A 12,413-nucleotide genomic window follows, 5' to 3' on the forward strand; every position below is an offset into this window, starting at 1 on the left:
CTCTATGAGGCTATTACAGGTTACACTACTGAGGCTGGGGCTCTATGAGGCTATTACAGGTTACACTACTGAGTCTGGGGCTCTATGAGGCTATTACAGGTTACAGTACTGAGGCTGGGGCTCTATGAGGCTATTACAGGTTACACTACTGAGGCTGGGGCTCTATGAGGCTATTACAGGTTACACTACTGAGGCTGGGGCTCTATGAGGCTATTACAGGTTACACTACTGAGGCTGGGGCTCTATGAGGCTATTACAGGTTACACTACTGAGGCTGGGGCTCTATGAGGCTATTACAGGTTATACGGCCGTGCTCTATGGGGGACTTGAGTTGGTCACCACTAATCTCTCAACCACAGCAAGCACAACAAGCCCCTGGCTCTTCTCTCACTGACCTGGCTTGTATGTTCAGCTGGCAAATAGACTGACATTTCAGTAACTGAAATAAGGACAAAACCCAGTACACTCGTAGTATTCGTACATTAGCCTACGAGTAGTTCGTAGACCTGAAATAGTCTAGAAAAATGAAGGTCAGCACAATAATATGGATTCAAATGTTATTTTTCACCACAGAATTTCCTACCTGCAGTCTGCAGTCTGCAGGTAGGCTACCTTCTATTTTTCTCCTTCTGAGAGTATAACCAAATATCTCAGGATCAGAGGGGGACATTATTCAGAGTATGGCAGCCTACTGTAGCTTCTTGCCTATATTTGGAGTGAGTATTTGGAGAGGCATAACTGAGACAACTGGCCAAGCGTAGGCGTAATCCTAGGACAGTCACAGTGTCATGACAACCGGCTGAATGTTTACACAACATCGTCACATGACAGGAAATTAATCTCACACACTCACTTCATAATGAACCTCCATCTCATGAAGCAGACTAAAATAAAAGGCAAACACACCGTCCCTACAAATAAATAAAACATACTGGAATACAACAACATCATCCCACAGAATAGACACTCCAGGACACTGGTATCCTTATACTCTATGCCACACAATAAATTAAATGGCTATTTTCTTGGTTTAAAGACAAATTAGCCTAATGGTATTGTTGAGTTACAAGAATAGCAGTAGGCCTATGCTGGACTTGTACACTGATCTGTCCCTCCATGTACCGACTGGAACTAGGCTATATGAGAAGTGTGAACTACCCGCTTCTTAAAAGTCACAATCCCTAGGAATAAAGCACGAAGTAAGGAAAGGAGGTGCAGCAAAAATATGTGATACAGGGAGAGCCTAACTGACTGTGTAAAGGAGAGAGAAGATTATGTAAATCCTGTGATAGTGAACTCTGGGCCAAGTTCTTCTCAGGACATTAGCTACTGTAGAAATACTAGTTTAGATCACAGTCACACACACATTTCTGGAAGGGTGGAGAGTGGGTGGGGGTTGCAGTGACTTACTGAACTTGCAGTTCTGTTCCGTGCTGATAACAATGTGTAGCATTTCTCCAAAGGCTCTAATATAATATATCATAGTAATTCACCCCATCAAGTCATCCAACTAGCCAAGGAACATAACATTGCTGTGGCCTGTGTGCTGTTGGTACTGCGGTTGGAGGGTTGATGGAGGTGGAATAAGATCTGTCTAACAGCAGGTTGTGTGAAACATCAATGCTGTCTTCACACGGAAGTCCCATGTGGTCTGACTACATTTTGCCCGGAGCGGATGGACCTGTGGTGGATTGAAGTCAGCTGGAAAAGCCTTGTTTTATCACTTCAGGAATCTGCTGTAGGGGTCTGCTGAGGTGCTAGGAAAGTAGACTGTTCACCAAGTGGACAGCTGCATGCAGTGTGCAGCAGACAAAGCACCTGCCCTCCACTAAGCAGCTATGGGGGTTTGCCAAATGTTTTCCATAAAATGATTTGCTCTGTGTGTGTGTGTGTGTGTGTGTGTGTGTGTGTGTGTGTGTGTGTGTGTGTGTGTGTGTGTGTGTGTGTGAGTGCGTGCGTGCGGGTGCGTGGCGGACACAACGTTCTACTGTTGGTATTTTAGTGATGCTGTTATAGCCAACGCTGCTATTATAGACTCATCAACCTTTTAACCGCAACTAAATTATGAGCTGGCGCGTTGGCAACAATGTAGCGGACAGGTCTGTTACAACCTTGTCAAAACATTCTGTTTCACAATACAGCAGCAAGCAACAGCCGGCCCGTTATATTCTCTGTCTGTCCCACTGCACTGTGATGGACAATGAGGATGCTAGCTACAATGTAACAAACCTTACCTTGCTCACTGAGGCGCTGCGAATCCCCACGCAATAACCAGTGTCCACCACTGTCTAATATCCAGAAGGCTTTGGCTTCACAACCTACAGCGACCCTTGCCTTTCAGATCTACGGAGGTACGATGCCTTGTCTGTGTTCAGTGGTTATATCGCTGTTGTAAGCTGCTGCTCACCGCTTCTCCTGCTGCTGCTGCTGTTGCCATGGTTATCCATTCAGCCCCTGTATCCTCTCCTTCTGCAGTGCAAAACACTAGAAGTCAGCCTCCTAGCTTAGCTTACGTTTCCCCCATCATGATAGTAATGTTCAATTTGTCTAAGTGGTGCGCCTGGCCTGTCTCGTGGTTTAGCTTCGTGTTTATCCTCTGTCTGGTGGTTGACACATCGTTTCGGGAGAATATTAACAGTCAGCGTGCACAGGTTGTGCCAGTGTCCTGCCGTGGCTGCTGCATGCTTGTGCACTGTGCTTACAATTGACGGGCTGACGTCAACGCCGGCTGAGAAATGAAACACTGAAAGAGTCCACCTGACAACTTTCACCATCACTATCAACACAAATACAGTAGGCTATGTTTACAGTCATTAGATTGTTAGCATTTCTTAGTTTGGTGTATTCTACAACAACTAGACTATTATGGGATTGAGAAGCAAAATATGGAGTCATGGAGTTATGAGTTCAGTAAACACAAGAAGTATGAGGGGTGTTCCACAACAATGACAGTCATCTAGTGATAGGGTTTACCAAAGAAAAACAGTTTTTTTTTTATACAAATTCCTGGTTAACAGGTTGGAGCACTCATAAACAGGCAGAGATATATATTTTATCAAGCTCAGCGTTTATTTCATGATCGGATGCCTACACAGGTATAGCCTACTGACGTTTTGAGGTCACATGACAGGTTCCTCAGAGTCAAGGAGTTATGTCCGGTACCAGTAATAACATTCCCCAGCGGCTCAACATCTGTAGGTCAGCAGGCTATTGTGCAACTAATTTCCACTTTCATAGTTACTCTTCTCCATCCTCTCTCTCTCGCTCTCTCTCACCCCCCCATCCCTCCCCCTCCCCTCTCTGTAGTATAAAGCCTTATCTTAGAGCCCAGGTTTTACCCATCATTATCCCCATGCGTCTGACAGAAGAGGGATTGCAGGTGTGTAGTCAGAGTCACGTGACCAGAAGCATCTAGAACCATCTGGTAAAGGTATAAACACTTCCTGTAGTCATCTATATAGTTATCTGTATGTGCTGTTAGGACCTGCGGAGTGAAATATGTGTTTCTCTCTCAAACAGAAGTCCTATGTTTAGCAAGACCATCATCAGAGCTGACATTGAGACTGACTGGCTGCATATAGTTCCTTTACTATGTAGGGCCAGGCTACTCATAGCTCACAGTTCCTACACTAGGCTATAACAGATGTATTGGTATCTTGAGCATACTAAAATGTTGCATAGGATTTCTGCCTAAAATGCAAAACTTGTATCTTGCACATTCAGAGATGGTACATAGGATTTCTGCTTCAAGTGGAAATTGGTCATATTGTCACGTCCTGACCAGTTTAGGGGTTATTTGTTATTGTAGTTTGGTCAGGACGTGGCAGGGGGTGTTTGATTTATGTGGTTCAGGTGTGTTTTGTGTATGTGTTTAGGTAGAGGGGTATTTGATTTATTAGTCTGTGGTTTGTTAGATTGTTCTATGTTAGTATATTTTCTATGTTCTATCTAGTCTTGTGTATTTCTATGTTTAGTTAATGGGGGTTGGACCTTCAATTGGAGGCAGCTGGTTATTGTTGCCTCTGATTGAGGGTCCTATAATTAGGAGTTTGTTTTTCATGGGTTTTTGTGGGAGATTGTTCTTGTTTAGCTGTGTGCCTGACAAGACTGTCCAGTTCGTTTGTGTTTTGTATACGTTTATTGTGTTTTCCTTCTTCAACAAATAAAAAGAAGATGAGTATATATTTTCCCGCTGCGTCTTGGTCTTTACCCTACGACACCCGTGACACATATAAGTTAACCATTTACAGTTGAAGTCGGAAGTTTACATACGACTAAGCCAAATACATTTCAACTCAGTTTTTCACAATTCCAGACATTTAATCCTAGTAAAAATGCCCTGTCATAGGTCAGTTTGGATCACCACTTTATGTTAAGAATGTGAAATGTCAGAATAATAGTAGACAGAATGATTTATATCAGCTTTTATTTATTTTATCATATTCCCAGTGGTTCAGAAGTTTACATACACTCAATTAGTATTTGGTAGCATTGCCTTTAAATTGTTTAACTTGGGTCAAACGTATTGGGTCGCGTTCCACAAGCTTCCCACAATAAGTTGGGTGAATTTTGGCCCATTCCTCCTGACAGAGCTGGTGTTACTGAGTCAGGTTTGTAGGCATCCTTTCTCGCACACGCCATTCAGTTCTGCCCACACATTTTCTATAGGATTGAGGTCAGGGCTTGTGATGGCCACTCCAATACCTTGACTTTGTTGTCATTAAGCCATTTTGCAACAACTTTGGAAGTATACTTGGGGTCATTGTCCATTTGGAAGACCCACTTGCGACCAAGCTTTAACTTCCTGACTGATGTCTTGAGATGTTGCTTCAATATATGCACATAATTTTCTTGCTCATGATGCCATCTATTTTGTGAAGTGCACCAGTCCCTCCTGCAGCAAAGCACCCCCACAACATGATGCTGCCACCCCCGTGCTTCACGGTTGGGATGGTGTTCTTCGGCTTGCAAGCCTCCCCCTTTTTACCCAAACGTAACGATGGTCATTATGGCCAAACAGTTCAGAGGACATTTCTCCAAAAAGTACGATCTTTGTCCCCATGTGCATTTGCAGTCTGGCTTTTTTAAGGCGGTTTTGGAGCAGTGGCCTCTCCTTGTTGAGCGGCCTTTCAGGTTATGTCGATATAGGACTCATTTTACTGTGGATATAGATACTTTTGTTCCTGTTTCCTCCAGCATTTTCACAAGGTCCTTTGCTGTTGTTCTGGGATTGATTTGCACTTTTCGCACCAAAGTATGTTCGTCTCTAGGAGACAGAACACGTCTCCTTACTGAGCTGTGTGACTGCTGCGTGGTCCCATGGTGTTTATACTTGCGTACTATTGTTTGTACAGATGAACGTGGTTCCTTCAGGCGTTTGGAAATTGCTCCCAAGGATGAACCAGACTTGTGGAGGTCTACAGTTTTTATTCTGAGGTCTTGGCTGATTTCTTTTGATTTTCCCATGATGTCAAGCAAAGATGCACTGAGTTTGAAGGTAGGCCTTGAAATACATCCACAGGTACACCTCCAATTGACTCAAATTATGTCAATTTGCCTATCAGAAGCTTCTAAAGCTTCTACATACCCAACCCATAAAGTAAAATTGAACATCCATATATGGCCAGCTATGTAAACTTCAACATTGATTTATCCTGCAGTAGATGTCGTTCAATTGGTAACATATATTTTTGTCTTCTTTTAATGCCTCTTAAGGGGAAAGTAATCTAAAAGTAACAAAATTTAATCAGATTACATTACTGAGTTTGGGTAATCCAAAAGTTATGTTACTGATTACAATTTTACAACAGATTACATTTAGAAAGTAGCCTACCCAACCCTGAATATATCTATCACCAAGTCTTCTAAAAAGCCAATCACACACTCCGTCACGTAAGACATGTACTGTATAAGCAAACAACCCTGTCTTTGTGGACCAGGACCTTTTAATAAAAAAATGGATCTTTCTTCACCTCAACACTACAAAGGCATTCTCCGGGTACAGTAAAGGACCTACACGATTAGGAAATCCTTGTTCCTCCATCACTCTACACTCTCCTACGGCAACTCTATTCCTAACCTGCAACATAATTATTAACAGAATTACACACAGCCAACACATATCATTATGGGGCACAGTGAAGGAGAGAGAGAGAGAGAGAGAGAGAGAGAGAGAGAGAGAGAGAGAGAGAGAGAGAGAGGGGGGGAGGAGAAGATAAGGTGTAACAGGAGGGAGGAAAGGCCTAGAGGCCTCCAACATGTCTTTTAAGTGTTTATAATAAAACCTAGTCACCACCTCCTCAACAGCTCCTGTCCAATGGGAACCCATTGAAGCAGGTTTTATGTGTCTTCAGGCCCCAGTTTGAGCATCCCCAGCCCTGGTCCCACCAGTCAGTCCTCACCATGCTCTCCCAGCACCAGGACTGATCTTCAGGGGGAACTAACCTAAGATTCATGTCTGTGGCTCCTTTTGCTCCTATACCTCACTCACTGCTATCCGTCTGTCTGTCTGTCTGTCTGCTCTTAAAGCCCTGCGTCGCCCATCACACCTAGACGGGAGCAAAACATGGAGCACCACTGTGCTGTCTTGACAAGGTAAGAGCTTTTTGAATGATACATGTGTTGTGTAGTTATTTACATGTTGAAGTGGTAATATCTGGGTGGATTGGCACATTATTGTGATCTACTTGAGTGTGACCTTACTGTGGGAAAATCACGAGGTCCAGAGTTTAGTCAGGCTTACTGTTGTCTTGACGTAATATATTTCTAGTCTGAGGACTTGCTAGTCAAGAAATGATGAAACAGTATGACATTCTCTCTGCAGCAGGTGTTTCCCAAACAATGTCCCCTAGAATCCTCAGCCATTCCACTTATTTGATGCGTTCCAGAGCCTGATGATATGATTCAAATACTGTAAATAAAGGTGCTACAACTCCAATAAATCAAATACATGGTATGGCTTGGGGTACTAGAGGAGAGATTTGGGGAAACATTGCTCTTTAGGAATCCACTCTTTTCATCACGGATAGATAAAAGAAAAAAAGGGAAATCATCAGATTTCTAGTATCAGATTCCCCTGAACCATTGACTCGCTCTCGAATAATGACGAAAGAACATTATATAAGAACAAAAACCTTACACATACAGTACTTTTTATTAGAAACTGAAAATACTCATGCTTGAATTTATACAGCCTTGAAATTAGCCAGTGATGTTGTGGGCTGGTACCATTATAATATTTAGCTCGGCATGGATTATAGAAGCTCCGTGGCCAGAGGCCAAGATTGAGATAGCACAGCTTTATAATCTGGCCCACACTCACGCACGCACACACACACGCGCATGCGCAGACTGTAAACCTTGTTTTGTGGGCATTCGAACATAGGAAAAATAAAGCTGTTAATAAGCCTTAAGAATGCTTCCTCTCCTCCTTACCTCTCCAGTGGGCTGGTTAACTGTGTCTTTGTCATGGTTTAAAGCTCTGTCAAAAATCCATCTGACCTCTCGAATAGCCCCTGTCACACAGACAGTGTCATGTGGTGTGTGTGTGTCTGCTTGCCTGTGTGTGTGTCAATGCATGCATGCTGGCCTGTCACCTTTTGACCCCCTGTGGCAATGAAAGTGACACACACACACACACACACTTTTTACTTTCATAGCCATACAAATTTGTCTGGGGAATGCTACCAAATGATTAACATAGTAATTCAAGTGATTGATACCGCAGGGTTTCATTTGTAAGGCTGAGCAGCAGAGACTGGAATGAGGGTCCAGTTGGTGTAGTGAAGACAGATGAGAGCAACAGAAGCCACGCCAGGAGAGCTGGAGAGCTGGCATGCTACACGGTCCAGGCTCTGTGACGCTGGGGGACAAGGCCATATGTGTGACACCAGAGGCACAGCGAGGAGGCCAGAAAACATTCAAACAAGCTCTGGACGCTGGAGATGACACACAGAGAGAGCGACGACTGATCACCGAGTTGTGATTGCTCTCGGCGGAAGATAAAAGAGGCGCAATCTTAAATATGTTTATGTTCTTATCGGTGATGCCGTTAACCTATCTTTCACAGTACAGTAGTACAGTCTAGAAAATCTGGCTGATGCAGGATATTGATTTAGAATTTCCCCCTGAGAATAGAGTTGTTGAGGTTGTTGCCCTGTTGGCTTGCTTTATAGTTTCATCTGTGCTCTGACTACATAGTGTGGGGAAAAAGTCAAAACACAATTGCTTCTCCAAAGATATTTTCTGCAGGTCAAGAGCTGATCTTAAGACCGCTGTCAAGCTTTCCCAGACCATCAATGTCAAAACGTTTTTGATACTATTGTTTGCTGTAACAGTTTATCCCCAGGGGTTGGGAGTCTATGGTGCACAAGGCATCAAAGAATACTAAGCTTCCCTTTCCTGTATGTCACAGCATCAGACTGGATGTAAGGACACATGAAAATTGAAATGCCCAAAAGCACTGAAGGAACGTACAAGGCCATCTCTGTTGTGAATTAACCCCAGTTAGTGCTACGTTGCATTCTCTCTCGCTCTATGTTACTCTCTGTCTGTCTGTCTGTCTGTCTGTCTGTCTGTCTGTCTGTCTGTCTGTCTGTCTGTCTGTCTGTCTGTCTGTCTGTCTGTCTGTCTGTCTGTCTGTCTGTCTGTCTGTCTGTCTGTCTGTCTCCTTCCCCTCACTCTCATGTCTCAAACTAAAGCTGCTCTGCACAACTAGGGGCCACATATGGAGGTGCAGGGCAAGTACATTTTACAGCAAAGCAAACGAAAGCTACCTTATCCAGATAGTCTTGCGGTTTGTGTTGGAGGGTATACTGTACCGTGGTCCAGGGATCCTGTCAGTGAAAGCCCTCCCCATAATAATGGTTATATAAGGTCAGGGCTGTTCTTGGCTGCCAGGCTGGTAGATAGATTGATGGGCATGGTGAGATGCAGGGCTGCCAGCCTGTAGTGATTTGGGCAGCATCCTCCATGGTGAAGGGCATATGTTGGTGGCTAACTGCCTCTTACCTCCCTCCTCTGTAGGGACCTTGCTGAGTAAGCCATTAGTCATTTCTCTGACAGCACCCCTCTCTCCCTCCCCGTCTTCCATGTCTCTTTAAAGTTGGAATCCATAGCGGTGAAACTGCCACGTTTGTTTGAAATATTACAACAACAGAGATGTTACTTCAAACAACAAACATCATTGCACTCACGATAGAACAGCAGAGTACTTACTGGATTTTTTTTCTCTTAATGCTGGAGCTCTCCGCTGCCGTTTAATAAACAAAACCAAAACAATAACAAATGCGCCTGGGGGCAGCCAGTGGCGCTGTTTGCCCTAATGCAGATCTCAGCTTTAACAAGGCACCAATCCTCTCTCTTTCTAAAAAATACCTTTGTGCATACTGTCTCTGCCGTCACACACTGCCTTGGTGCCTCGGCCGTCACTTCATGTCACCCTGCCTGTCAGCCTTCTGATAGAAGAAGAGGCTGTGGAGGGTTGAGGAAAACAAGGCCAGGGGAGGGAGAGAGAGAGAATTGTCTTTGGAGCGGTCTGAGGACACACAGCACAATGTTGTTGCTTTATGTAGTACACATTCATATGTAAGCCACGGGAGGTTGGTGGCACCTTAATTCAGGAGGACATGGTCATGGTAATGGCTGGAATGGGTAGAATGGTATAAAACAGATTGCCATTACATTCGCTCCGTTGCGGCCATTATTACGAGCAGCCTCCTATGGTGTCGGCCTGTGTATGACAACAATGGTCAGTGGCCGGCTCTCCACAGTCATTTTCACTGTTTCTGCGTTCTACAACACAATGTCTGTCTTTACTGTGTGTAGTTATTACTTCCCTATTTCTGCAAGCCTACTTAGTAATGACATGTATTCTTACTCTGGAGTTGAGCTAGTGTATTAGACAATGTACACTCGTGTCTGGAATAGATCTACACTCGTGTCTGGAATAGATCTACACTCATGTCTGGCGTAGATCTACACTCGTGTCTGGAATAGATCTACACTCATGTCTGGCGTAGATGTACACTCGTGTCTGGCATAGATGTACACTCGTGTCTGACATAGATGTACACTCGTGTCTGCCATAGATGTACACTCGTGTCTGGAATAGATGTACACTCGTGTCTGACATTGATGTACACTCGTGTCTGCCATAGATGTACACTCGTGTCTGGAATAGATGTACACTCGTGTCTGGAATAGATGTACACTCGTGTCTGGAATAGATGTACACTCGTGTCTGACATAGATGTACACTCGTGTCTGGAATAGATGTACACTCGTGTCTGACATAGATGTACACTCGTGTCTGGAATAGATGTACACTCGTGTCTGACATAGATGTACACTCGTGTCTGGAATAGATGTACACTCGTGTCTGACATAGATGTACACTCGTGTCTGACATAGATGTACACTCGTGTCTGGAATAGATGTACACTCGTGTCTGACATAGATGTACACTCGTGTCTGGAATAGATGTACACTCGTGTCTGGAATAGATGTACACTCGTGTCTGGAATAGATGTATACTCGTGTCTGACATAGATGTACACTCGTGTCTGACATTGCTTGTGAACATCCTCATGACACAGTTTCCCCCATTACCGGTCAAAGGAGAAATGTGTGGGTTTCTGTGTTTGTGTTATCATAAGATCTTCATCAATCAAACTAATTGTAGTCATTGATAGAGTAATGATCAGTATGTCACATACTGTATGTCACTTCTGTCAGATAATATTGATGTGTCTATGTGAGTTTTAATCTCTTTTAATGTGTCAGTACTCTAAAGCTTTATCAATTCAGGCCAAAGACATGGTAGACATGATGACTGAAGACATCAGATCACTGACCCAGCTGTCCTCTCTCTCTCTCTTTCTCTCTCTCTCTCTTTCGCCATCTCTCTCTCCCTTTCTCTTTGTCTCTTTCTCTCTTCCCTCAGGAAGCAACCATGGCACCCAGCAATGTTGCTGTACTCCTCTACCTGCATGGCCCTCCTCTCTATGCTACTCTCTCCTGCCCTCAGCCGTAAGTTACTCAGAAGCCTTCAGGGTCATGATGGGAACATCACTTCCTCATAACCGTGTACTTCTGGGATGTGGTGTTTGCTTGCACAACTACTTTTGATATGGATAATTAACTTTCTTTTTGCTATCAAAACACACAAATTGTTTCAGAATACTATCACAGGTCATTCCATTTATTACAATTGCAAATCTATTATTAAGACAGAAATAGCAGACATACTGTAGCCTACTGTCCTAGTCTGTAAGATTAATTCAGATAATCTCTTGTTTCTTAATTGTTACAGATGCCATATCTTAATTTGATCATCCTGTTGTTGCATGAATTTTCTGCATAGCAGGAAATGCAAAGTTGTAGTGTATATGATGTTTACAAAGGCTTCTAAAGTTTGCAGTTTCCACTTAAAAATGTCAGACTTGGTTAGCCCTAGTGAAAAATGTATCAAGCCCTACAATTAATTTTTTTTAAAATTATAATCCACATAATAATTCACATGATTTTCCTTCTGTAGCAAACTGGCTCAAATTAAGATCCTACATCTGTATAAGCCTCTCTTCCAAGCTGTCAGAGAGATACAATAGCACATATATCTACATTATGGGTGTTTTTCAACATCAAAACAAATACATTACAGACTTGGGGGAATATCTAATGCAGAAAACAAACCTAATGGTTATTCTTATTACGTGTGAAGTGAATGCCATCTTATAGCACGGTTTGCTTTCGCAGTACAAGCACATTATGTGTGGTCTAATGGGTAGCTAGATTACTTTCCTTATGGAAATGGTCTGCTTACATCCACTAGTCATCATCATAGCTCTCAGTCACACGTAACGGCGGTGTTGTACTGTAACAGCTGAGCTGAAGTCCATCTCAATCCCCTGCTCATTTAGCGTAATGACTAGGCTGCTAAAACACATGGGTTGTATCCAAAATGGCATCCTATTCCCATTATAGTGCACTACTTTTGACCAGAGCCTATAGGGATCTGGTCAAAATAGTGCACTATATATGGAATAGAGTGCCATTTTGGATGGTGTTGGAGAGAGAGCCGTTAACTCCTTACAGCCCACACTGCACAGTTAGAGAAATGTTTATGGCCACTAAACACACAGGATAAATACCATCTCCCCAAAGTATCCCCTCCACTCAGCAGTTACGGTGGACTTGATAGGGGCTTCCAGATGTGTTGCCTCCACAGTCTGCACATCCAAATGAGCTGACTCAGGTTATTGACTGGGAGTTGAGGCTAGAGGTACTCCGGCACCCAGTGTTGTTTCATTACTTCCAGACCTTTGTTTCCTAGTTTCCCCATGCAATGCATTTCTGTCCTCATATCAAACAGGAGGAGGAGGCTAGGATATTTGTTTTCTAATTCTTGAATACTT

At 43.4% G+C, this 12,413-nt stretch overlaps 2 protein-coding genes across 3 annotated transcripts in view; one reads left to right on the plus strand and one right to left on the minus strand.

The window, feature by feature from the left end:
- The window catches only part of LOC115173726 (protein FAM135B), a 52,567-nt gene extending 49,911 nt beyond the window's left edge, over positions 1-2,656 (minus strand). Inside the window, exon 1 of the mRNA XM_029732073.1 lies at positions 2,235-2,656. The gene's annotated coding sequence lies outside the window, so the exon portion shown is untranslated. The remainder of the gene's footprint in view (positions 1-2,234) is intronic.
- Positions 2,657-6,307: 3,651 nt separating this feature from the next.
- LOC115173727 (collagen alpha-1(IX) chain) overlaps positions 6,308-12,413 on the plus strand; it is a 27,181-nt gene continuing 21,075 nt past the window's right edge. For both annotated transcript variants that reach the window (XM_029732075.1, XM_029732076.1), the window contains exons 1-2: positions 6,308-6,594; positions 10,943-11,028. In XM_029732075.1, coding sequence (XP_029587935.1) covers positions 6,566-6,594; positions 10,943-11,028 — 115 coding nt within the window. In that variant the 5' untranslated portion in view covers positions 6,308-6,565. The remainder of the gene's footprint in view (positions 6,595-10,942; positions 11,029-12,413) is intronic.

This window comes from Salmo trutta, chromosome 34 (genome assembly GCF_901001165.1).
Source record: "Salmo trutta chromosome 34, fSalTru1.1, whole genome shotgun sequence".
Classification (NCBI taxonomy): Eukaryota; Metazoa; Chordata; class Actinopteri; order Salmoniformes; family Salmonidae; genus Salmo; species Salmo trutta.